The sequence below is a fragment of the Pongo abelii genome, chromosome 8 (assembly GCF_028885655.2).
Source record: "Pongo abelii isolate AG06213 chromosome 8, NHGRI_mPonAbe1-v2.0_pri, whole genome shotgun sequence".
Classification (NCBI taxonomy): Eukaryota; Metazoa; Chordata; class Mammalia; order Primates; family Hominidae; genus Pongo; species Pongo abelii.
In genome coordinates this window covers 110,684,111-110,709,649 of record NC_071993.2, presented here as the reverse complement: position 1 = coordinate 110,709,649, position 25,539 = coordinate 110,684,111, and the positions used below count along the sequence as shown (strand labels likewise).

General features: G+C 51.4%; 1 protein-coding gene across 8 annotated transcripts in view; it reads left to right on the top strand.

The window, feature by feature from the left end:
• Window positions 1-25,539, top strand: part of SH3PXD2A (SH3 and PX domains 2A) — a 258,377-nt gene that overhangs the window by 120,471 nt on the left and 112,367 nt on the right. For all 8 annotated transcript variants that reach the window (XM_054522795.2, XM_063727731.1, XM_024253349.3 and 5 more), the window contains exon 5: window positions 10,618-10,709. In XM_054522795.2, the coding sequence (XP_054378770.2) occupies window positions 10,618-10,709 (92 nt within the window). The remainder of the gene's footprint in view (window positions 1-10,617; window positions 10,710-25,539) is intronic.

The window sequence follows — 25,539 nt, the reverse complement described above, 5'->3', positions numbered from 1 at the left end:
TGAACTTCCCTGAGCCTCTATTTCCACATCCATCCAATAGGGAGGAGAATACACAGGGTGCCTCCACACAGTGGTCATGAGGATGGAATGAGCTGGCACATTGTAAGGCAACAGCACAGCATCTGGCTCAGAAGAAGCATTCAGCAGATGCTTTTGTTATTATTTTTACAAAGGGCAAACAATTTGTATTAAATAAACAAGCAAATGAAAAAGCTTTATTTTTTAAAAATTTTTATTTATTGATTTATTTTGATGAGACAAGGTCTTTCTCTGCGGCCCAGGCTGGAGTGCAGTGGCACCATCTCGGCTCACTGTAACCTCCACCTCCTGAGTTCAAGCAATTCTCATGCCTCAGCCTTCCGAGTAACTGGGATTATAGGAGCGCGCCACCATGCCTGGCTAATTTTTGTATTTTTAGGAGAGACGTGGTTTTGCCATGTTGGCCAGGCTGGTCTCAAACTCCTGGCCTCAAGTGATCTGCCCACCTTGGCCTCCCAAAGTGCTGGGATTACAGGCGTGAGCCACCGCACCCAGCCATATTTTTAACATGTTTTTGAGACAGGGTCTCGTTCTGTTGCCCAGACTGGTGAAAAGGCTTTATTAAAAGCAAATAAAAAGTTAAAAAGCAAATAAAAAATAAAAACAAACAAACAAAGCAAACACAAAATAATTTAATGTTTCTACTGGGCACTATTGGCTTTAATAGAGCTAGAATTTCTTAGTTAAATGAAACCCACTGTGGTTCCTGACTCAAAAATGTTGAGAATATGTGGTATAATGTGTTATAATGTGGCAAATGAGGTATAAAATTTCACAAGTGCTGGTATTAGAGTATCAGAAGGAGAAGAGCTGGAGTCAAATCCCAGTGCCCACTTACTAGCTACGTGACCTTGGGCAAGCTGCTTTGCCTCTTGGAGCCCTAGTTTCCTCATCTGTAGAATGAATATAAAAACACTATCTCACATGGGAGCTGAGTAGGGAGAATGTATATCACAGTGTCCTCGTACAGAGCTGTTGCAGGAGGAGCACTTGAGGCCAGGAGTTCGAGACCAGCCTGGGCAGCATAATGAGACCTCATCTCTCCCAAAAAAAGTTTAAAATTAGCCAGGCGTGGTAGCACACACCTGTAGTTGAGGTGAGAGGACTGCTTGAGTCAGGAGGTCAAGGCTACATTGAGCTATGATCACGCCACAGCACTCTAGCCTGGGTAACAGGGAACGATCCTGTCCCTAAAAAAATAAAATAAAATAAATAAATAAAAATTGTTGAAGAACCAACTTGCTAAATTTATTAACTGGCATTCCCAAACCTATAGAAAGAAAAGACAATGTAGTCTTCATTAAACTGAAGTTTGAATTTCATGACCGGGAACATTATACTTGGGTCACATGTTCTGCCTTATTTTAAAAGGATGCCCCAGTGCTGGATTCCCTTAAGCTAGAAACTTCTCTTCTTCAGACCAATATTCATTTTCTTTAACGGGCATTCAGTGTTTCTGGTTAAATTGATGGCTGTAGCCTGAGCTTTTATTTCTCTTTTTTCCTTTCTCAAGAAGTTAAATAAATGGGCAAAGCTAATGGAGGAGGGGGCATAGGGCGGGAGGAAGGCTTTTCCAGCTGGGATTTATAGCTCAGATTAGCCAGCCCAACGCATCTGCAGTTGGGCTCCATGGAAATGCTGTCTGCTGGGTCATCCGGAGGAGGAAGTGATAGCATCTTATCTCCTGGGATCAGGCTTTGAACAGGACTCCTGATTCAGAGGGGCTCTGGAGCTCCAGTGTGCCACGGGTAGCTGGGGGAGCCATTGAAGTGGGGTCTGCAAGAGGAGGGGGCTCCTAACCTGATTAGCACAGATGGAAACTGCCCAGAGCCAGACAAGGAATGGGGCCATGGGCCCACCAAGCAGACAGCCATCTATCTCACAGGCGGTGATTTACTCTGAGAATGGCGGGGGTGGGGCAGTATAGAGTGACCTTTAATTCTGCTGAACTAAGAAGCTGGGATCTGTGGTCTGATTGTCTGAGAAACCCACTGACCTTGGAATGGTCTTTAGGGACAAGTCCATGGCCACTGCCACCTAGCTATGCATTTCACAGCTTGCCTCCAGACAGACCACTCAGCATCACCCCCGACACCAGCCAGCACAGTGCCGTGTGCAGTCTGCTCCACGGCCAGCCCTTCCCCTCTCTACCTGCCCTTGTCTACGTACTGCCTAGAGCCTCTGGAGTTTCTACTTACAGTGCCCTGCATAGCCCACCTGCTTAGCTGGTCATCATCCTTGGACCTGCTAGACAATGTGGGCTCAGAGTCTGGGATTTGATGGGAATTCAAATGCACCCAAAATTGTGCAGCTGGCTCTGCACACCGAGCAGCCAGCTCCCTGCGAGGACTCAGATGTGGAAAGTCTGACCATGCAGTGGACCTCCCCAGACTTCGGGCTCCCTGCCCTTGCTGGCCAGCCAGTCCCACCACCTAATGGTGGTTTCACAGCCCAATATCAGTGTTAATTTTTAACATATAAGCAGCAGATCGAATGGGAATCACGGAAAATTTACCACATGCCGAAAGTGATCGTTTTATGTGGCACTTGAGGGTCAGATGTCTATGAAGAGGAGTTCCAAAGGCATTTATTTAACTTTATAAATTAATTTAAAGGGCAACATGGTAACGCAGTTAATATTTAATGGTCTGGGACCTCAACAAATTGAAGACTTTCATCAGACTAACAAGAGTAAGCTATACCATAGAGGCTTGGACTCACAATTTTTTAAGTGACTCTATTTACCCCGTTCCTAGGGGTGAAATACATGTTTGCAGTGTTTGTCTAGGGGATAAAATAAATATTCTAGGGAGGGGTTCAGAGAGGAGTGTGAGAGAGTGTTTGAGAATGAGCAACTCACCCTTTGACATGTTAATGACATGACTAGAATTTTTTTGCTGCCCAAATAGCTGAGTTTGTTTCTGTTATTCATCTATCTATGACACATTTGATTTCAGGGATCAATGACTTTCTTTGTAGGAGGGAAGAGGGATTGGGTGCGGTCAGACTTAGGGGCAGGAAGTCTGAGCCCAACAAGAGGTCAGCACTGAAGGGAAAGGATCCCCTGACCCTCCCTCTCTGCACCTCCCAGACTCATTCATTTTTATTCCCACTTCCCAGACTTGAAAACTGAGGCTATTGCATGGCAGTGGTTCCTAGTCCCAGGTATTCTCCCTTCCACTGTGGGATTTTCCACTACAGCAAATCATTGGCTCTCCCCTTGGGGAGAGTAACGTTGTTCTTGTGGTCCTTGTTCTGAAAGCAGACCTGGCCCAGGAGAGGCCTTGCCAATGGGGAGTCTTAGGCAGAGGCCAAGGCTGATCCGTTCATGAGGGGCCTCCTGACTGGCCTGGTTCTCTGGGGGAACCGAGATAGTAGAACCTCACCATCTCCCTGACAGACCCAGGAGAAGGAGTTTCTAGGGTGAGATAAAGCAGATCATGTCCTTTTTCTCCTTAAAGACCTTCAGAGGGCGGGGCACAGTGGCTCATGTCTGTAATCCCAGCACTTTGGGAGGCCAAGGTGGGCATATTGCTTGAGCCCAGGGGTTTGAGACCAGCCTGGGCAACATGGTGAAACCCCTTCTCTACAAAAAATACAAAAAGTAGCCGTGCGTGGTAGTGCATACCGGTAGTCCCAGCTATTGGTGAGGCTGAGGTGGGAGGGTCACTTGAGCCTGGGAGGCAGAGGCTGCAGTGAGCCATGATTGTACCACTGCACTCCAGCCTGGGCAACACAGTGAGACCCTGTTTCAAAAACAAAAACAAAAACAAAAACGGGACTCCTTCAGAGGAGTCTTGCTGCCCCCGAGAAGAACATCTGAGCACCTCAGCCGGGCCCTCTGTGGGCTGGTTCCAAGTGCTGCTGGGGCCTCAGCTCCTAACTCTCTCTTCCATATCCTGTAGTCCAGTCCGGCAGACACAAGGCCATCCCCAGCAAGCCAGGCCTCCGCCCCCGAGCCTGTGCTGGTCCCCTGCCTGGGTGCACATTCAGTTTCCACAGTGGGCCCTTCCATAAGCCTCATGACTCCCCAGGAAAAGCTGATCACTCCTGCCATTCTGCCCCCAGAGGACTGCACCCACCCCCACTCTGCGCATTTCTCCTCTGCAGGAGGGTAACTTCTGTGTGTCTGTCTTCTCCCAGACTATGAGCTCCTTGAGGGCCACATTTGTCATCTCTGTGTCTTCACTAATAAACAGGAAGTTCAGCCCTAAGGGGGTGTCCAGCCAATGCCTGATGACAAGATGGAAAGATCACAAGTAGACAAAACTTCCTCAGAGAGTGACATATCCCCCAGGCCCTGATGTACTAAGATCCCTTGTGAAATGGCTTAAACTGCTACCAAGAACTAGACACCATTTACATTTCAAGGGGAATCGCTGCTCGGATCCTTCAAAAAGAAAACCCATGTGTTTTGAATACTCTGATTTCAGAAGTTTCAGTGAGACCCCACCTTTCTAGATGGTGACCTAGGAGGAACAGTCCGAGCAGGTTAGAGGCAGCCCCAGAGGTGGGGCTGGAAGGACACAGGTGGGAGGCCAGAGGGGCAGGATTCCAGCCCCCTTGTGCCATACCTCCAACTCCGCCCAGAGCAGCTGGGCTTTTACCCATAAGATTTCCAGGGATTAGAAACTGATGCTTTAAAAAAATTAAAAAAAAAAAAAAAATCAGTGTGCAGGAAGGAGCATTAAAAACAACAACAACAACAACAAAAACAAACAAACAAAAAAAACAAGAAAAGAAACTGATGCTGCTGAAAAGAGAGAAACAATTGATCCTGTGTAAACAGTGGGCACCCGTAGTGTTTTGCCAAATGCAGAGCTTTGCTCTTTGTCCTGACGCAGGCATTACCCGGAGTAGTGGGCTCTGTGGAGGATGACCATCTCGAGGCAGAGGGCCTGAGCACAGTCTGCCGGGGCCCCCTCCTGTGCCACTTGCATGTGCCAAGACCAGACTTGTGCCCACCATATCTGAGTGGAGGTCTCAGAGCCACACAATGCAGCCACCCTCTCTCTTGTTTACACCTACACCACTGGCCATGAGGACACTCGGTGCTAAGTGGTGGCTCATGTCATGGCCCCCAGAAAATGGTCTTGAGGGGCAGGAGCTGGAGACTGCAGGACAGTTTAGGACTGGAAATGGGGAAACCGGCAGGGGGTAGCTGATGGCAAAACCTGAATGGCTCTTCAGCACCTCATTACCAGTCCCCCCTGACCCAGGTACCCACTACCCCAGCCCCTTTCCTGCATGCCATTTCTGCAGATCTGCTCTCAGCCAGCTCACTGACCCCTGGTTTACAGAATGGCAGGGTTGGAGGGGAACTGAGGCCAGCTCAGCTGACATTCTCCAGGGACCTGCATAGTTCTAGCAACCCTGCAGGGCAATGCCTCCTGCCACTTGCCCCAGAATCTGAGGACTAGAAAGTCGTGTTCATTTCAGCCCTTCTCCAACCTGAGGCCTTCAGAACCCTCTGAGCTCACCTGAGCTCTATTAAAAAGTCTCAATCAGGTTGATTGATAGATCAGACAAATGAATTCACTGGTGATGGTGCTGTTTAGTTAGAGCTGTTAACAGTTAGAGCTAGAAGAAACTTCAAAATGTCTTGAACCTGGATTTGCCTCAGCTGTGTTCCACAGGGTGCCACTAGGAGTTGTCTGGAAAATCAGCACCGCAGTCAAATAGCTGTGGGTAAAGCTAGAGGCGGGAGGGAGTGGATCAGGGCATAGGCTCTGGACTCAGCCTGATTCAAAATTTTGCTACTTGCAGCCGGACGCCGTGGCTCATGCCTGTAATCCCAGCACTTTGGGAGGCCGAGGCAGGTGGATCACTTACTTGAGGTCAGGAGTTCGAGATCAGCCTGGCCAACTTGGTGAAACCCTGTCTCTACTAAAAATACAAAAAATTAGCCTGCTGTGGTGGCACGTGCCTGTAAATCCCACCTACTCAGGAGGCTGAGACAGGAGAATCGCTTGAACCCGGTGAGGGGGAGGTTGCAGTGAGCTCAGATCGGGCCATTGCACTCTAGCCTGGGTGACAGAGTGAGACTTTGTCTCAAAAAAAAAAAAAAAAAACTCTTTGCTACTTACTAGCTGTGAGGCCTCAGGGAATTATGTAAACTCTCCGTGCTTTTGTTTCTTCTTCTGTAAAACTGAAATCATGGTCATACTGTGCTCTTAGAGTTGATGTGCTGAGTAAATGACACAGTCCCACAGGATGTTGTTAGTAATAGTAAATGCTGGCTTGTACAAAGCTCTACAGGTTTCTTTCCTGCAGGATCTCTCAGAGGCTTTGTGATGGTAACGAACATGGTGATCCCCAAGGCCAAGGGGGGACCCTCAAGGCAGATTTCATATGTGCTCACAGAGCTCATTTCACCTCATCAGGGAGTTCTTCCGTGAGACATACTTCGGGATTCCATTTTATCTTGGAAGAAATGACAACCAGAGAGGTGAAGTGAGCTGCCTAAGGTCACACAGCAAGTATATAACTGCAGAACTGGAACTAGAATTGACTCCTGTCTCCCATTCCAGTGCTCTTTCGAGTGTTCATCACTGCTTTCTCCTAAAGAATGACGATGGCAGCGATGACACTAATGTTATCACGGCTCACATTTACTGAGTGTACTCTTCACCAGCCACTGTGCTAGGCTTCTCGTATTCATCTCACTTAACTTCCTAACAGCTAGGTAGGTGCCACATCGCATCCCAGAGCTCAGAGAGGGCAGGTAATGCATCCAGCCCCACACAGCCCATAAATGGCAGAGCCAGGACCCAAACCCGCATCTGCCTGCAGCCCTGAGGTCCTGAGGCTCTGAGGCTCTGAGGCCCTGACTTTACCACCACATATGGCATACATCATGAATGTCTCATGGTGGAATTTTAGACCTAAGCTGGGGTTGCTAACCCTGATATGCCCATTATCTGGCCCCCTACCCTACTCTTCTCAGAACGGCCGGGCTTGGGGGTGCCCTGGCCCTGGCCATCATCACCAGCCCAGGCTGCGGGGACTCACTGCTCAGCACCACCCTCTCCTGCCAAATGACTTTGGCCAGAGCTGAGCTTTGGCAGCAGCTCTGATGGAAGCTGCTCTGGGCTGAGAGCCTTTTGTCAGCCTGAAATCAGGACGAGCCCTCCACGCGGCTCCCCTCAGGGCTCCCCGTTAAATAAAGATGCCACGGTTGTTCCACCAAAAGGCCTCTTTGTCTGAGGCCCTCGTGGCCCACGCGTCCTCTGCCTCCAGAATGTGGGTCTCTGTCGGCATGAAGAGCCCCTCTGTTCCCTGCCAGGGCTGGGTGAGCCGTGGCTGGCCAGGGTCTGCGCTTAGGGTAAGTGGCAGCACACTGAGCTGGGAGGGCACTAGCGCTGTGGGCCGCTGAAATCCGCCCTCTCCTGCCCTGCGTCCCTCCCTCTCCCTTTCAGGGTGGTCACCCGGCAATGACTTTGCACAGAGCCGGGATCCCTGGTAATGGTTTCCTCCTGCCTTCTGCCCATCCCGATCCCACTGGCACTCCCTCCTGGGGCCCCCTGTCCTCCCTGACTTTCTCTCCCTCCCTCTCACTCCCTGTCTGTCTCTCTCTTTCCCCAGTTTTTCATTTCCTTTTCCTTCTACCCTTCCCAAGGAGAACACAGCATGGACAGTGTGCGTTAAATGAGAACTTGAACACTGGGGGCATGCTCCACCCATCTGACCTTCACAGCTTGGGGCTGGATTCTGCCCCTTTCCTCACTTATGGCTTCACCCCCAGCAGCCTCAGTGTCCCCGTTGTACGTGGAGGCAATGATGTCTACCTCCATGACAAAATCAGGTGACATGTCATTAGATTTGCTCTCTCTCATCCCTGTAAAACGGGGCAAAGCCCCATATGCAGCACACACTGCAAAGCCCTCACTGTTTGGTGGATGACTGGAGGAGTCAAGGGGCCAAGGGCAGGGCCTGACACATTGCTGCTCATTTAATGTTAATTTTCCTTTTCTGTTTCTTGCCTGTTGATGGAGTTGTGTTATGTTAGAGACCTCGGAGAGCCATGACTCCTGAAAGGAATGACTGGGAGTTACATCATGCTCTCTTATCTGCCATGGTCTGGTCTTGTCTCATCTTGCCTGGGTGTGGGTTTGGCATCGAGAAGGGCCCATCTTGATAGGATGCCTGGTGCTAGATGGCACACTTGAATTGTTATCTAACCAGCTCAGAGAATAACTAAACCATTACTTTCCTCTTCCTCAATATTATAATTCTATAGATGCAACCTAAGATTATATGTGGGTTTTTTTTGCCCCACTATCATGTCCCATAGCTACTGGATATTAGGCTTATAGACATGGAAACCTTCACTACCTTATCCATTTTTCATTCATTCATTTCTTTAAACAAATATTAATCAAGTGCCTGCTCTGTCAGGTACTCTACTAGGATCTGGGGACACAGAAATCAACCAAACAGACTAAAATCCCTGCCTGCATGGAGCTTACCTTCCAGTGAGTCTTTCCCACCCTCCATGGGTGCCTGTGGGCAGACCACGTGTCTCCCTGCGCCTCTGTCTCCTCACCCATAGTATGGGGCTGGGAATTGTGCCTTCATGAGGACCCGCATGAGGATTTCCTGGAACGACACTCACAGACTCACTGTACTTGGCCCAGGAGCCACTGGATCCAGGCCCTGCATCTGAAGCTGGTCGTGATGTGTGAGGTTTTGGGAGGCAGGGGCATGGGACAGGGTCATGTCTTATAGACCAGGAGGCTTCTCATCAGGAGTTTCTCACAAGCCCTGTGTTTGTTGACTCCTCTGGTCCTGGGTTTTCCCGTCTTCTCCTGGCTCTAGCCCTTGGCTCCCTGTCCCCGTCCCTCAGCCCTTCTTTGGTAGTGTTCTCTCCTGTCTGTTTGGACCAGGGGATCCTTCCTTGCCCCGGTATTTCTCCCCATACTAAATTGAGGGGCCCAGAAAGCGGGGCTACACCTGGCCTCACCCTACACCCCCAACCCCTCCATGTCGGACTGGGCCAGGTCAGGGTCCTGTGTGCTGTTGTGCAGCATGAACTCTGACTACCTTCTTTTTATTTTGTTTTGTTTTGTTTTATTTTATTTATTTTTATTTTTATTTTATTTATTTATTTTTTTTGAGACAGAGTCTTGCTCTGTTGCCCAGGCTGGGGTGCAGTGGCACGATCTTGGCTCACTGCAGCCTCTGCCTCCTGGGTTCAAGCGATTCTCCTTCTGCATCAGCCTCCCGAGTAGCTGGCATTACAGGCGCCCTCCACCACACTGGCTAATTTTTGTATTTTTCGTAGAGACGGGGTTTCTCCATGTTGGCCAGGCTGGTCTCCAACTCCTGACCTCAAGTGATCTGCCCACCTCGACCTCCCAAAGTGCTGGGGTTACCGGCGTGAGCCACCACGCCTGGCCTAACTCTGACTACCTCCTGACCTAGTGCCTCACTTTCCAGCTGCAGACTCTCCCCGTGCCTGGATGACAAGCTCACAGCTGGCCCACACACTTGCCATGACTACTGTTTCCCATAGAATGCCCACTCCTCCTCTCTGCTTGTCCAAACCCTGCAAACTCCACAAGCCGTGCTCCTGCCCACTCTTCTAAGAAACCTTTCCACACTCTTCAGTTTACATTGTTTCTCCAGGCATCCTCAGCTTGGCCTAAAACAAGGCCCTGCTAGTCATGCCCCTGCCTACTTCCTATGGCCCCTCTCCCTTGCTCTGGGCCCTCAGGCCACACTGGCCTTCATTCGTCTCCTGAAACCAACATGCTTGATCGCTCTACCTCCACCTTGACCAGTTAATTCTTACCCATCCTTCAGAACTTAGCTTTAAAGAGTCCTTCCTGAAACACTGGCTCCCCATCTTCCACATCTTCTTGGGTTCTATCGAACTCCATCACAGTGCTTTGTTGTCCTTGGCAGCAATTATCAACTTGTCATGAAATAATTAACTTTGTGGTCAGTGTTTAGGGAGTGTGAATGCCTGGTGCAGCTGGAGCGTGGCTAGTGGAAGACAAGGCTGGGAGGACGTGACCTTGGACTGTTGGGTTAGGGATCTTGGACTTATTCTGTGTGCAGAAGGAAATTCCCTCAGGGTTCCTGCAGAATGATTAGCTCCTGAGGACCCTAAGACCCAGGGTTCCAGGGTTCAGTGGTCTTTTTTGTTTTTAAGTCGGTTGTTTAGTTGGTTGACTGGCTGGTTGGATGGTTGGTTGGTTGGTTGGTTGGTTGGCTGACTGGATGGTTGATGGGTAGGTTGAATGGATAACTGGTTAGGGGTTTTTTTGTTGTTGTCTTGTTGGTTTGTTGATTAATTGGCTGGTCAGTTAGTTGGTCGGTTAGTTGGCTGGCTAGTTGAGAGAAATGGATAGAAAGAGGGAGGGAAGGAAGGAAGGTTGCTTGTTTAATTCGTTATTTGATTGGTTGATTTGTTGATTAGTTTTCTGGGTGGACAGGTGGGTGGTTGGTTGACCATGTCTTCCGTGGCTCAGTTCTTGAGCCTGTCGGTCACTGTTAGTGCAAGGTGACACTGTCTTGCTTCTCCTGTTCCCAAGTTCATCACACCTAATGCCCTTTCTTCCTGTCTTTCCACAGGCACTTGTCCGGCTGCCCCCCCACATCTCACAGTGTGACGAAGTCTTCCGGTTCTTTGAGGCTCGACCCGAGGATGTCAACCCTCCAAAAGAGTAAGTAATAGCTCAGGCCTCTCCTGTGTGCTGGGGAGGCATGGGCTAAAGCGGTGGCCAGCCCGGGGAGGCTGAGGCTGGGGGAACACAAGCAGAAGGAGAGCTAGCAGGGCCAGCCGGGCTAAAGAACAGTGGTCCAAAGGAATGGGGGACATTATTCCTGAGGCTCCTAGTGCCAGAGCCCACTCTTCATTTTCCTTTACCCCAGGGCTGCAAGCGAGGGTGTCTCTGCATTTGTGGAGCAGATTTTCCTACAAACTCTTTCTGGCTCACAGGGTTGTTACAAGGAGCAGATGAGATAACAGAAAATATAATGGTCATGTCATCGAGACCGCTCAGGGCTAGCACAGTCCTTGCTCTTCACTGTTATGGCTGCAGAGGTCCCAGCGTGCACTGCCCAGGCTGAAAACTCACTTGCCGAGTAACAGCAGTCCTGGGCTGCTTCAACAGATTTTATAATCGTCATAAAAAATCATAATGAATTTACCCAGTGTCTTTTATGTATAGCATTTTATGATAGGCATTACCATATTCAATAGTCCTATTTACAGAGGAGGAAACCATGGCTCGGTGAGGTCAGGTGCTTTTCCCCCAAAGTCATGCAGATGGTTTGATAGGAGACAGGCCAAAACCTGAACCTAAGTCTGTGGTTCCTAGTGGCCCAGTGCTGGCTAATGTTTCCATGTTTGGAGAGAAACAGGGAACCATGCAGGTCTTTTTTTCTCTGAAATTGGGATGCTGTGGGCTGGTGGTAAAGATGGCCCACTCAGCCATGCTGGTTTCTCACACACAGGACCTGACTCCATCCAGATGGCCATGCTCTCTTGCTCAGAGCGTTCTGCTCACCTGCAGTCCCCAGCATAGGTTCTCACTGGAGAGAAAAATCCAGTTCCCACCCAGGAGCTGGTGAGCAGAAGGCAGGGAGGGGTGTTGGGTAAGAGAGAGGGTTGGGGAGAGGACTGAAGGGGATGCTGATGAATCACCTCACTCCATAGCTATCCCCTGGAAGCTTAAAGTACCGGATGGGTGAGAGACAGGCAGATGGGGTGGCTACTACAGAGGGAAAGGAGAGAGTAGGACACAGGAACTCTCTGGGCCAGGTGGGGAGAGGCAGGGGGAACCTGGTGATGGGGAGGAGAAAGCCTGAAGATGAGGGTGAGCATTGCATGGCTCTGGAGGTGCCATTCACACTGCACTTTCTGTGAATGTGCCCATGAGGTTGTAGAATATGTGGCTTGCACACCCATACATGGTAGTCCTGCCTAAAGGGACCCTTCTCTCTTCACGCATGCTAAAAGACTAATAGCCTGAAACGGCCTGGGCATTTTGAGGGAGGAAAAAGCAGCTCCGAGGCCCACCTGGCCTAGCAAAGGCCATCTTCATTGATGGCTGCCTTAGGCAAGAAACAAGCACTGTGAACCATCAGGAGCTTATCAGTAGCTTGGTTCACAGTGTGAAGCAGTGGAAAGCCACAGGGTGTAGGATGCAAGGTCTTGAGTTCACATCCCAGTTCTGCTGCTACTAGCTGTGTAATGTCCAGGCAGATCCCTCGTAACTTCCCCAAGCCTTCCTGTGATCCCTAGTGGCTCAGTGCTGGCTGAAGTTTCTACATTTAGAGAGAAATGGGGATGAATCTTAAATTCAGCTGATTAAAAAAAAAAAAAGCTAGGCATAGTGGCTCACACCTGTAATCGCAGCACTTTGGGAGGCCAAGGCAGGTGGATCTCTTGAGCCCAGGAGTTCAAGACCAGCCCTGGCAACACAGCGAGACCTTGTCTCTACAAAAAATAAAAATTTAAAATTTAGAATTTCAAAAGAAAGAATAGCGAGAAATAGGGAACCATCTGGAAAAAGGGAATAGTGATTAAGCCCTGTTTTTGCTACCTCCAAGGGTTATCCATGAAACTCAGATGATGAGAGGTAGGAGAGAGGTTTGTACCAGGGCTTGTATATTCTTTTTTTTTTTTTCTTTTTCTGTCTTTCTTTCTTTCTTTCTTTCTTTCTTTTTTTTTTTTTTTTTTTGAGACAGAGTCTCGCTCTGTCACCCAGCCTGGAGTGCAGTGGAGCGATCTTGGTTCATTGCAACTTTCGCCTCCCAGGTTCAAGCAATTCCCTTACCTCAGCCTCCCTAGTAGCTGGGATTACAGGCACATGCCACCACACCCGGCTAATTTTTGTATTTTTAGTAGAGACGGGGTTTCACCATGTTGGCGAGGTTGGTCTTGAACTCCTGAGTTCAAGTGATCCACCCGCCTCAGCCTCCTAAAGTGCTGGGATTATAGGTGTAAGCAACCGCGCCCGGCCAGGGCTTGTATATTCTTATCCCCACATTACAGATTAGAAAACAGGAGCTCACAGCTAGAGCGGGAATTTGAACCCAGAACTTCCAGGTTGCAAGCAGAAGCCCACACTCATCTGTTTCTCCTGCCTGCTTCACTGGTTTGGGGGCTGTGGTCCTGAAGCTCCTCAGTGTCTCCTTTCTGTCCCTGCCTCTCTGAGCTCCTGCCCCTTCCTTTTTCATCCTTGCCTTGCCTCAGGGCAAGGGAAGGCCCTGAGCCTGGCAGCAGTATCCCTGGGTCCTCACCTGACCCTGCCTGTGCCCAGCTGTGATGTTCTCTCCAAGCCTCTAATTTTCTGTCCTTGCATGGGGAGACAGGAGATGCTCCTCCCTACGTGGGTGGCTGTTGGGATCCCCCGTGATCGTGTGCCCCACCGCAGGGGAAAAGGATCAGGATCGTTGATGGTGGAGGCAGCAGGTGTATCGCCACAAAAGCAGCTGACCCAGCCTCTGATCCATGCCTCCAAACCTGCTCTTTGCCAGTCAGCTGAATCCATCGGCCTCACTTTATTCATGGCATTAAGTTAACCTTTTGCCCACCTCTAGGAGGCCCTTGAGGAACAGTGGAAACCAGGCTCAGTGAGACACTTAGCTGCTGGGGAGGCAGCAGGCCATGGCTTTGTGGGGCCAGGCTCTGGGGCCAGGCCCTGCCGCTTAAGGCTCAGTGATCTTTGGCCATTTGCTCAATGTCTCTGCATTTCTGTTTCCCTAAAATGAGATAATGCAGAACTCACGAGCTGGTCAAGAGGGTTTACTCAAATAACCTGGCTGGGTGCTACTGGTGCACAGGAAGTGCTCCACACCTGTGTCCATGGAAGGCTGGGGAACAGAATGGAATGTGTGCACGCTCTACCCTTGCCTGACTTTTGCAGGGAGGGCCTGTGAAGCATTTGGCCGCTCCATCACCAGGCCAGCAGGGGTTATCTGCCTCTTTCTTGAGGTGGTATTGGCCACGTGGGCCAGTTTACCACTGGTCTGGCAAGTTATGGGCCTGGGAACAGGAATGCCTCCAGCCCCGAGGCAGGTCTGAGGCTCAGGAAGTGAGCTCAGCTGTGGTCAGGCAGTTCTGAGGGGCTTCCCCTCCCCTGGCCCGGCCCTGTCTCTGCTCCGCCTCCAGGACCCACCAAGAGAGACCTGTGTTCCCCTGCAGAGTGTGGCTGCCACAAAAGAGCCAGACCTTGTTCGTGACCCTCGGCTGACAGGCTGCTGGTATGTCAGCCTAGTGCCTGCACCTCCTCCCTCTCCGGCTGCATGGACCTTTCCAGGCCGCTGTGCGCCTCCCTTCCCTCCAGCCTAGAACATAAACACAGGATCGAGTAACAGCATATTTTGACTCTGGGGCGACTGTGGAGTGGCTTATCAAATTATCAAAGCCTGTGGATTTAATTGGAATTTTGTAGATAACCCCTGGCTTCTTTCAAGTGTGCTGCTGCAGGGTCCATTGAGAATTCATGGGGGCTGGGGTTGGGGACCGTCTTCCCTTTCCATCTTCCAGAGAAGACAAGGTCTGTCACAGCCCAGACTTGGTGGGGGAGGTGGGCAGCAGGCCCGAGCGCCTCGGCTTTGATCCCAGGCCACTCTCTGGCTTCTGCAGGCGGAGAGCCAGGCCCATCTCCGGTCGGCTAGCGGTTGCTCTTCCAGACCACTGGCCCTGCACAGAAAGGATGTTCTTCATGGACACCTCTGATGAGCCTGGCATAGAGCAGCCATGGTGGTTTTGCCTCCTCACGTGGCGCCCCCCAGAAGGTTAATGGGATTTGTGCCCTTATGAAAGAGGCTCCAGCAAGGCCCTTGCCCCTTCCATCATGTGCGGACACAGCATTTGCCCCTTCTGCCATGGGAACTAGAGTGCGCCATCTGTGGGGAACCAGCCTTCACCAGACACCAAATCTGCTGACGCCTTGATCTTGGACTTTCCAGCCTCCAGAACTGTGAGCAATAAATTTATGTTGTTAAGAAATTACCTAGAGTGACCGGGCACGGGGGCTTAAGCCTGTAATCCCAGCACTTTGGGAGGCCAAGGTGGGCGGATCACCTGAGGTCAGGACTTTGAAATCAGCCTGGCCAACATGGCAAAACCCCGTTTCTGCTAAAAATACAAAAATTAGCCAGGCGTGGTGGCATTTGCCTGTAATCCCAGCTACTCAGGAGGCTGAGACAGGAGAATTGCTTGAACCCAGAAGGCGGCGGTTGTAGTGAGCCGAGATCACCACTGCACTCCGGTTGGGTGAAAGAGCAAGACTCCATTTCAAAAAAAAAAAAAAAAAAGGAAAAGAAAAAGAAATTACCTAGTATAAGGTACTTTGTTAGTGTAAGGTACTTTGTTATAACAGCCTGAACAGACTAAGACACTTGCTGTGTTTATTGTTGGCCCCTCACACTAGAACACAGGCTCCAGGAGAGTACGAACTTGTCTTTGTTCTGTTCACAGCTGTATCCCCAGCACCCAGAACGGTGCCTGTCCCAGAGCAGGGTCTCAAAGGGTCTCTGTTGGATGAATGATTGTTGTCATTCAGTCCTCACTATGGTCTTACATGATAAGTACGACTATGACATGATTTTACCAAGGAGCTGAAGCCTCAGGGACATGAAGCAGCTCACCTAAAGTCACCCAACTGGCAGGTGCAGGGCCAAGATCCAAGCCAGGCAGGCTGGCCCCAGACCTATGGTTCTAACCACAGCCCTGACCCAACCCATCACTCAGCTCACACCCACTACGCCTTCCCAACCTCCTCAGCAGCACCCGCTCCCCAACCTCCACCCCAGCCAGAGTAGGTGGGTACTAGCCTCAGCCCCTTTGATGTTTTCCTTTGAGGATGGTGTGTGTCTTAGTCTGCTCAGGCTGCTGGAACAGAATACCATAGCCTGGGTGGCTTATAAACAACAGAAATAAATTTCTCACAGTTATTATGAAAGAGGCTGGGAAGTCCTAAACCAAGGCAGCAGCAGATTCAGTATCTGGTGAGGGCCTGCTTCCTGGTTCATAGTCATCTTTACCCTGGTGGACAGGGAAACAAGCTCTCTGGGTTCTCTTTTATAAGGCACTGATCTCATTCATGAGGCTAATGACCATAGCCTAATCAGCTCCTACTACATCACCTTGGGCGTTAGGATTTAACATATGAATTTAGGTGGTACACAAACATTTGGTCTCTAGCAGTGTGTTCTTGGAAAGTCAGCAGTTGAATAGATGTGTGTGTGTGTGTATGTGTGTGTGTGTGTGTGTGTGTGTGTCCTGATTGGGGGGAGGGAGGGGAGCAGAAAGGGAAAGGAAGAGTATTTGCCTTATTGTATTGGTCACCTCCTCTGTAATCTACATAATGCTTATTTAAATATTCCTTTAAATATTAGGCTGCCCACAAAGGTGATGTTATTATCCGCATTTGGCAGATGGGGAAGCGAAGTTGCTAGCAGTTACCTGGCTTCCCCAGGCCATGCAGCCAAGTGGGGAGGCAGGCCTTGGAGCCTGGGTGCAGTTCTGTTAGGCCCCTCCAGCTCCCCCAGCCCCCAGCCCTTTGCCCTGCCGTCATGAGGGGTCAATGGGCAGGGATGGGCAAGAGAAGCTTGATGTAGTTTCTTGGTCTCTCCTGTGTGAATTTCTGGGGAGCCATGTGACAGCTTGGGATGAGGAGACTCTTGGTCACCAAATCCTAAAGAAGGCAGATAAAGACATGCCCTTGGCCCCGTGCGGTGGCTTATGCCTGTAATCCCAGCACTTCGGGAGGTCAAGGCGGGAGGATTGCTTGAGCCCAGGAGTTTGAGACCAGCCTGAGCAACATAGTGAGACCCTCATCTCTACAAAAAAAAGAAAAAAGAAAAAAAATGAGCCAGGCATGGTGGCACACGCCTGTGGTCCCTGCTACTCAGGAGGCTGAGGCAGGAGGATTGCTTAAGCCCAGAGTTTGAGGTTACAGTGAACTATGATTGCGCCACTGCACTCCAGCCTGGGCAACAGAGACAGACCCTGTATCTTAAAAAAAAAAAAAAAAAAAAAAAAAGACACATGGAAGCCACACCAAGAGACACCCTCTGTAGCAGCTGAGATGACCCCACTGTGAGCATGACCTGCCTCCTGGCACAGTGTCCTGAGGCCACTTTACTGACTCAGCTCCCCCTTGCTTTGCTCTGGCTGATATCCTGAGAATCCCTTGCTTCCACAGGCAAGGCCCCTCACCCCCAGATGCAGTCCTCCCATATGGTGTCAACAAGGGCAAACAGGAGCTAAAGGCAGGCCCAAACTGGCCCGGCAGGACTCACCACGTGGTCAACTGCGTGACCCAGAAATGCCTCTTTGTGTTCCATTTTAAATTCTCATCCAATGGAAATAAGGAATCTAAAAGTCTTTAAAACGAACGCTAGGAACTCTGTCTGTAGATTCCCAGGAGGATGCAGTTCTGGTGGGAGAAAGATCTGGCCGTAGGGCCCCGGGATCCACCTTTGCATCTCTGCAGCCTCCTGGCCCAGTGGCCACACCCTCATTCTTTTCTTAGCTTGTCGCCAGCCTCTATGCCCTGCCCCATGGTTCCCTCCACCAGCAGCACCCTCCCCTCCTCCCCACTCGCTCTGGAACTGCATCCTACTCTGTCTCCAGACTCAGCTTGAGCCCCTCCTCCAGAAAGCCCTACCTAGAGCTGGCAGCCTGGCAGCCTTGGGATCTGTTTATGAATCTCTCCCCACCAAGGAACCCACATCTCTGGACCCCCAGGACCTGGCACCTAGTAAGTGTTGGGTGATTGCCCAACTGTGCCAGAATAAAGCTGGGCCATTTAATAGAGTTATACATTGAACTGCCCACCTCAGGGGAGCAGAGCCAGGAGGATTCTCAACCTCTCCAGAGTCAGGGGGCCAGGGGTCAGAGACCAGCTCTGCCACTTGCCTCAGGCAAGTTGCAAGGCCCTTGTGTGCCTCAGTTTCCTTTATCTGTAGAGTGGGAATCATTGCTGCCTCCAAAGGCAGTTGTGAGGATGATGCTTTAGCACACATAAAGTGCCGAACAAACCTGGCATGATGTCAGCACTGCCAAGGCCAGTGTTTGCTGTCCCCATCACGGTGGCCCCGGGTGGGAGGGCACAGCAGCAGCAGGCCCACATCACCTCCCTCCACATACACACACACGTTCTCCACTTCTGGAGATACAAGGCTGCCTTTGCAGCCTCAGGGCTGAGGTTGCAGCCTCCTTGACCACTGCTGGCGGTGCAAGCGTGTGGGCAGGGTGGGCACACATGCCTTTGGTGCACCCATGTCACAGAGGGGAAGACTGAGGCCAGGGCTGAGCTGATCTGCCCCACTCTTGTCACTCACTTAGTATCTTTTTTCTCGGGCCTCTTACCAGCCCAATGGCCTTACCAGCCCACCTCTTACCTGCGATGGGACACATAGTGGGCCCACACAGTGGTTAGACGGTCAGCTCCCACTTCCTGCTCTCAGCCTGGGCTTGTCCCTTTGGCTTGTTTCTTCCTGCTGAAGCCAGCCAGGATCCTGGTTAAATTCTTGACATTGCATGGGAGGAGCAGAGAGCCCTGCTAAACTGGTTTCTGTTCTTCAGCCCAGGGCCACAGAGCCACCCTCTGTTGTACAGTAGAACAATGCCCCAATGTTCCAAGGGACCTGGGGTGACAGGCGGATGGACTGAGGCCAGGCCAGAACCATCCCTGCCTCAGCCTGCCCCTCAGGGGCTCCCAACACTCCCCATGGGGCAGAGTCCACCCCCAGTGTTCCTGCCTCCTGCAGGGAACCCCAGGGCAGGCCAAAGGGGAGGCCCTCCTGCAGGAGGCCTGCCCCAGCCAGAGCACAGGTTTGGGAACTGGGCCGGGATGGTTAAGGTGGTGCAGGGGCTGGTTTAGGACACTAAGGGAGGCTGCCAGGGAAGGAGGGCCAGGGCAGAGGCAGGTGCTGCTTGGGGCCTGGGGTGGGAGGAGGTCAGACTCAAGAAAACACTCTCCTCTGCATGGCTTTCTCACCCTCCCCTCCCATTTATATTTTGGGGATGGTTGTTTCATCTTGGACTGCATGGTAAAATTGTGGGGAGTCCAGTGAGGGGGACAGAGGTTGTTGCTGCCATTCACCTGGGAGAAGCAGAGCCCAGGAGGACAGATGGACTCTGCCAGCCCTGCCTCAGGGTTCCAGTAGGAAGACGAGGGCCAAGGTGGTGTGTGTGGCAGTGCAGCCGGAATAGCACTGAGAATGTGGGGCGTCTCCTCCAGGAGCCCCACATCCCCAATCCCAGTCGAATGCCAGGTCTGGCCTGTTCGGGAAGGCAGGGCGACTGCTCGGCTTATGTCTGGCTGCCAGAGTCTTGAGTTAGAGTCCAGGCTTCCCTGCTCACCAGCAGCATTACCGTGGGTTGACTGCGTGGCCTTCCATCCTCTGTAAGTCACCCGGAGTCACTGCTCCGGCACTGGGGAGAATGAATTGGGATGATGTGTGTGGATCAGAAACTGGGCACTGAGTCATACACCCTCCTACTCCCTTCCTTTTCCTAGGAGGCAAATGGAAGGTTGTGGACAGAGCACTGGAGCCTCTCCACAGCAGCCTTCCTTCACTCTGCAGGTAGTTATTGAGTGCCGGCTGTATGCCAGGGACCACGTAGGCTAATCACCTCTAGGGTCAAAGCTGAAATTTTGAATTGAGTTAAATTAACTGCAGCGGCAACTGTGGGGACACCCAGCGCTGCTTGTGAGCTTGAATGGCTCACTTCTCTTCCAGTCTGTTTCCCCATCTGTGCAAGTCCCCCGTGGTACACGTGGCAAAATGGTTGTGAGGTTCAGGGGAGCAAATGCGTAGAAAATGCCCCTAGTGTACTTAACCCATCACAAAAGCTCAGGAAATGGGATTTTCTGTTTTACTTCCCCTTTCCTCCATTAGCCCAGGCCTGTGTACAGAACAGCCACCCCAAAAAGGCTGGGGGAATGGAATTGGGTTGGCTGAGCTGAAGGTGAGAGCTGGGAGAGGAGCATCTCACTGCGTTCCTCTCTGCTCTGGGAGTCCTGGCCAGGGCTGGTGCTGCCTGTGGAGTGAGGCTGCCCCTAGCACCCTGCAGGCTGTTGGAAACTCCAGGGCATCCCACGTCCCTGTCTCTCCTGGGGGATTGGGGTAGAAAGCCCACCCACACATGCCTGGCTGTGTTCTGGTCAGACACCCATCATCAAGATGGCTCTGTGTGCTCTGTAAAGCCCTGCCACCACCCATCTGGCCAGGGACATGGGCCACACTGTCCTTGCAGCCCCCTGCCACTGGCTGCTGCACAAATAGCCTCTTTATGTTGATGGGCAGGAAGGCCGGCTGGACCTTGGAGCTGTGGGAGGCTGAGGGAGGGAACAGAACATTAGATAAATAAACCCTGTCCATCCCCTGCTATGCCCCCTTCAACCTGGGTGGGCAGATGGCAGGAAAGTGCCCAAAGGAAGCTGTGTCCAACCCACTTGAAAGGGGCATTGGCCGTGGGGAACAAGGACTTCTGCAGGCTCGGCTGTCATGCTGGGTCGGCGAGCTGGAGGGAAGCAGATTCAAACACCCCCGGTCCAGCCCAGCTCATAGAGCACACGCCTGGGAGGCCCATGTCCAGGGAGAGAAGATGACTCTGTTTTCAGGCCTGGCACAGGATTTTCTGCAGGGTAGGGAGGAAGGTGGCAGGGAAGGGTATCGGTGCAGGAGTGTGTGGGGGTAGACTGGGTCCCCCATTAATTTCTTGGGCTTGTGCATTCTATGTTCTCTGAAACCTCAAGACCGCCATGTGCCCGCTCTCTTACCCGCAAGGAAGGCCTACAGAGCCCTTTGGAGCCTCTGGCGGAAGGGGTAAGCCCTGGAAGAGCGCCGAGGCCTGCTTTGCTGTTATGTTGTGTTCAAGGTGGGTCTTGGTTCCCCTGTGGTTATCACTGCCCTCCATGTTCCTAGTCCCTGGGTAGTTACCCCTCCATGGGGAGTTTAAGTCAGAACTGAACCTAGAACCTGGGTCTTCAGCCACTGAGACCAGCCTTCCTCTGTTGCATTCTCGTGGGAGGCGTGTGTTCATGCAAGCGTTTCTAGATCATCTCGATGTGAGGCCTGGGACTTCAGGAGTAGCTCAGTCCCCACTCTCGGGGCCCTGGTGGTCTAAGGGGGAGGATAGCATGGCATGGGCCTGGCTTGCTTCCATAGGAGGCAGCAGATCATTATAGGCTCTGGCAAACCCTGGCTCCTCCCCCACCTGCCGTGTGGCCTGGGAATTATTTAAACTCCCAAAACCTCAATTTCCTTGCCTATAAAACAGGGCTTATAACAGCTGCTGATAATGGGGAAGGCAGAAAAAGAACAACTGATTGTAATAGGTGCAGGGCCTTGCGCAGCAACAAGCCAGCCTGCTCAGGTGGTCAGGGAGGCTCCCTGAGGAGGTGGCATTCAAGCTGAGACTAAAGTAAGAGTTCACTACTCAAGGAGAGTGGCAGAGGAGGGCATCCAGGCCAGAGGGAGTCCCTGAGATTGTGTTTCAAGGATTGAAAGAAATTTCATCTTCCGTGAAAGTAAGGGATTTTTGGCTAGGGCTAGGCCAAGAAGAGATAGGCCTGAGGCAGTCATTAACAATTGCTACACATCAGCATCAGGTAAATGGGCAGAACCTAGGGGTCTCTGGGCTATCTCCTGGCTCTGACATTCTAAGGTCCTAGCAGAACCAGTTGGCTATTGCAGTGGTCCAAGCATGCCACAGTCAGGATCTAGAGTGGGGCTGGATGGCTGTGGGAATGGGAGATATTCATAGACATAGTCTGAGATGAAAGGGACAAGCATCCAGAGACCTTGTGACTCCTTCCCCTTCACAGGCTCTATAAGTTGAATCTTGAGGGTGATTGGAGTTTGGGCACGTCTGTAACTTTGGGTTACTTTGAAGCCCTCAGTTCATGAGATACATGTGTATCTGGCTCCACCCCATGGCCACATCGGATACTACAGCTCCTAGCATCTGGCTGATGCTGTACTAAAACCGTGCTGGAACCTTGAGTATGGTTTATCTTGTTTGAGCATCCGTATAATCCTGGGAGGCCCATGCTCCTTTCTGCAGATGAGGGACCTGAGGCTGAGACTGGTTGACCTACCTCTCAGCTAGGAAGTGTCAGAGGCTGGGCTCATGCCCTTGCCCTTCAGCTCCAAGTCCACACCCCACATGGGGGTGAGCTGAGGATGAAGTGAGAAGCACCTGAGCCTTGGCTGGGGCAACTAGCTCCAAATTTCAGGATGGGACTCTTCATCGGACAGAAGGGCAGAATAACTGCATCAGGACGCCATGGTTGCCATGGTCACCACGGGGGCTGAAGGTAGAGTTGAGGGCATGTGCCACATTTGGGATCTTTTAAGGGGAACCCAGGTTTCCTGCCGGACCACATCCTGAAAAGGTACAAGGTTTGCTGAGACTGCCAAGTCTGGTCCAGGCCCCCCAGGGCAGCCTGTTGAGACCCTTCCCCCAGCCTCAGGAGCTCCAAGGAGGGGCTTCCTGTCCCAGGAGGGTTCAGGCCTCTGAGGAGGAGTGCTGCCTGGCTGGTACAGCCTCCTCTGATGGAACAGACACAGGGAAGCTGGTTCTAGAAGCACTCAGAAAAACCAGCCTTCCCGCTCCCAAACCACAGACTGAGCCCTTAGCCCCCCACACTCTCTCTTATGAATGGCCCATTTGGCACATGGGAGGTCATGAGTCCAGAGGGCACGCAGATGGCTACGTGCAAAACCCCACCCAGGACACATGGCCCGGAGCCTGGCTCAGTGGTCAGAGCCAGAGGGAGAGTTTCCCCCAGACAGCTTTACTGAGGTATAATTTACATGCTATAATATGTACTTGTTTTAAGTGTACAATTAATTCATTGATTACTAATACTTTTACAGTTGTGCAACCATCACCACAATCCAATTTTAGAACTGTTCCATCTCCCTTAAAAGATCCCAGAGGGAGGTTTTGGGGTTATTTTCTTTCCTTTTTTTTTTTTTTTTTTTTTTCTTTTTTTAATTTTGAGACAGGGTTTCTCTCCATTGCCCAGGCTGGAGCACAGTGGCACAATCGCGGCTCACTGCAGCATTGACGTCCCAGGCCACCTCAGCCCCCAAGTAGCTGGGACTGCAGGCACACACCACCATGGCAGGATAATTTTTTTATTTTTATTTTTTGTAGAGACGGGGGTCTGGCTCTGTTGCCCCTGCTAGTCGCAAATTCTTGGCTTCAAGCGATCCTCCCGCCTCGGCTTCCCAACGTGCCAGGATTAGAGGTGTGAGCCACCATGCCCAGCCACCAGAGGGACATTTTGTATTCTTTCCAAACTCCAGGTTTTAGAGACCTGTTGGTATCCCTTCCCTCTGCTCCTGTGTGAGGGGAGGACATGCCTGTTCCCAGGGACTGAGTCTCTGCCCCACTTGCTGCTGCTGTGATTTCTGGGCCCTCTGGTAGTTCCAGCTGCTGCACTGCCCTTGCACAGATTATTCAGTAGCCCGGGGACGAGGCCTGCCCGGCCCTCCCGGTGCAGCTCTGAGGTGGACTAACCACTGAGTTGGCGCCCAGGGTGAAGGGGGAGGGTGTTCATCACGGTGGGCACGTTCCCTGCCTATTGATTCCAGTGGTCCAGCTGGGTGTTCACGTTGAACTTCATCCCCAACCCCAGGTAGTTAGGTGCCCCAGGTCAGTGGGAAGGCCACATCAAATGCAATGCTTACTTCCCCTCAAACTTCTTAGAAGGCCAGTAGGTGCAGGCAACAGGACAAGAGGCTGTACCACAGTGATGCCCAGCTTTCTACCCAGGGAAATTCCAGGTGTTCAGCAGCTCAGCTGTTTAGCAGAAAGTGCATGAGGAGCTGATTATCAGCTTGGCTTTTTATAATCATTTTTCCCTTTTGGGATGCTCCTGGGAAGGAAGGTGGCAGAGCTGTTAAGGGAGGTGGCCTTGGACTCACAGGTGTAACTTCAGATCCTAGCTCTGCCCCCCACCAGCTATGTGCCAGGTGGGGCAACCTTTTTTTATTATTATTTTTAGAGACAAGGTCTCTGTCTCTCTCCCAGTCCTGGAGTGCAGTGGCACCATCACAGCTCACTGTAGCTTCAAATTGCTGGGCTCAAGCAATCCTCCTGCCTCAGCCTCCCGAGTAACTAGGACTACTGGCACATGCCAACGTGCCCCACTACTTTTTAAATTTTTTGTAGACATGGGGTCTTGCTATGTTGTTGAGGCTGGTCTTGAACTCCTGGGCTCAAGCTATCCTCCTGCCTTGGCCTCCCAGGCAATCTTTTAACCCTACCTAAACTCACCACTTACTCACCACACCTGGGCCTGCCATCCCCACCTCTCACCCCAATACTAGGACGTCTCACTTGTGGCATATACCACAGAGGTAATTAAATCCTTAACATCCGGCTTCCTTGAGAGGCTGCACACACCCTGAGGGCCGGGACATTACTGCCAGGCATCTACCGTATCCCTCATGCTAGCTGAAGGCTGGACACAGTAAATGCAGTAAATGGAGAGGATGACTCTCTGTGGGCCTTATGTTCCCCCAGGAGTAAAATAGGGACCATAGAAGTGGCAGCATAGAGTTACTATGAGGTCTAGAAAGCTAATAAGAGCTCAATTACTGTATCTCACCATATGATGACATTCTTCTAAGCGATTTATATTTTTTAAATTATGTTTATCTTTTTGAGATGGGGTCTCACTCTGTCACCCAGGTTGGAGTGCAGTGGTGCAATCTTGGCTCACTGCAACCTTCACCTCCCAGGCTCAAGCGATTCTCCTGCCTCAGCCTCCCAACTACAGGTGTACGCCACCATGCCCAGCTAATTTTTTGTATTTTTGGCAAAGGCAGGGTTTTGCTATGTTGCCCAGGCTGGTCTCAAACTCCTGAGCTCAGGTGATCCACCCACCTTGGCCTCCCAAAGTGCTGGGATTACAGGTGTGAGCTACTGTGCCCAGACGACATTTTTTTTTTTTTTTTTTTTTTTTTTTGAGATGGAGTCTTGCTCTGTCACCCAGGCTGGGGTGCAGTGGCGTGATCTCAGCTCACTGCAACCTCTGCCTCCCGGGTTCAAGTGACTCTCCTGCCTCAGCCTGCCAAGTAGCTGGGATTACAGGTGTCCACCCCCACGCCCGTATTTTTACTGGAGACAAGGTTTCGCCATGTTGGCCACGCTGGTCTCGAACTCCTGAGCTCAGGTGATCCGCCCACCTTGGCTTCCCAAAGTGCTGGGATTATAGGCGTGAGCTACCATGCCCGGCCAGCCTACATGTTTTAATTCTCTGATTTTTGCATCCATTCTATGGAGTGGGTATAGTTATTTCCCCCCCAGTTTGCAGATTAAGCCACTGAAGCACAGAGAGGTCATGTGACTTGCAGCGCCAATAACTGGCAAATATGAGCTAGAACCTCTTACCTATCCTACCCCTCGATGAAGCTTGGCAAGGGCTTAGCATGCTGCCCAGCATGCAGTCTTAATGAATGGTACCAGTTGTTACTATTGTTGTCGAAGGGGCTGTGCCAGAGGCTGGC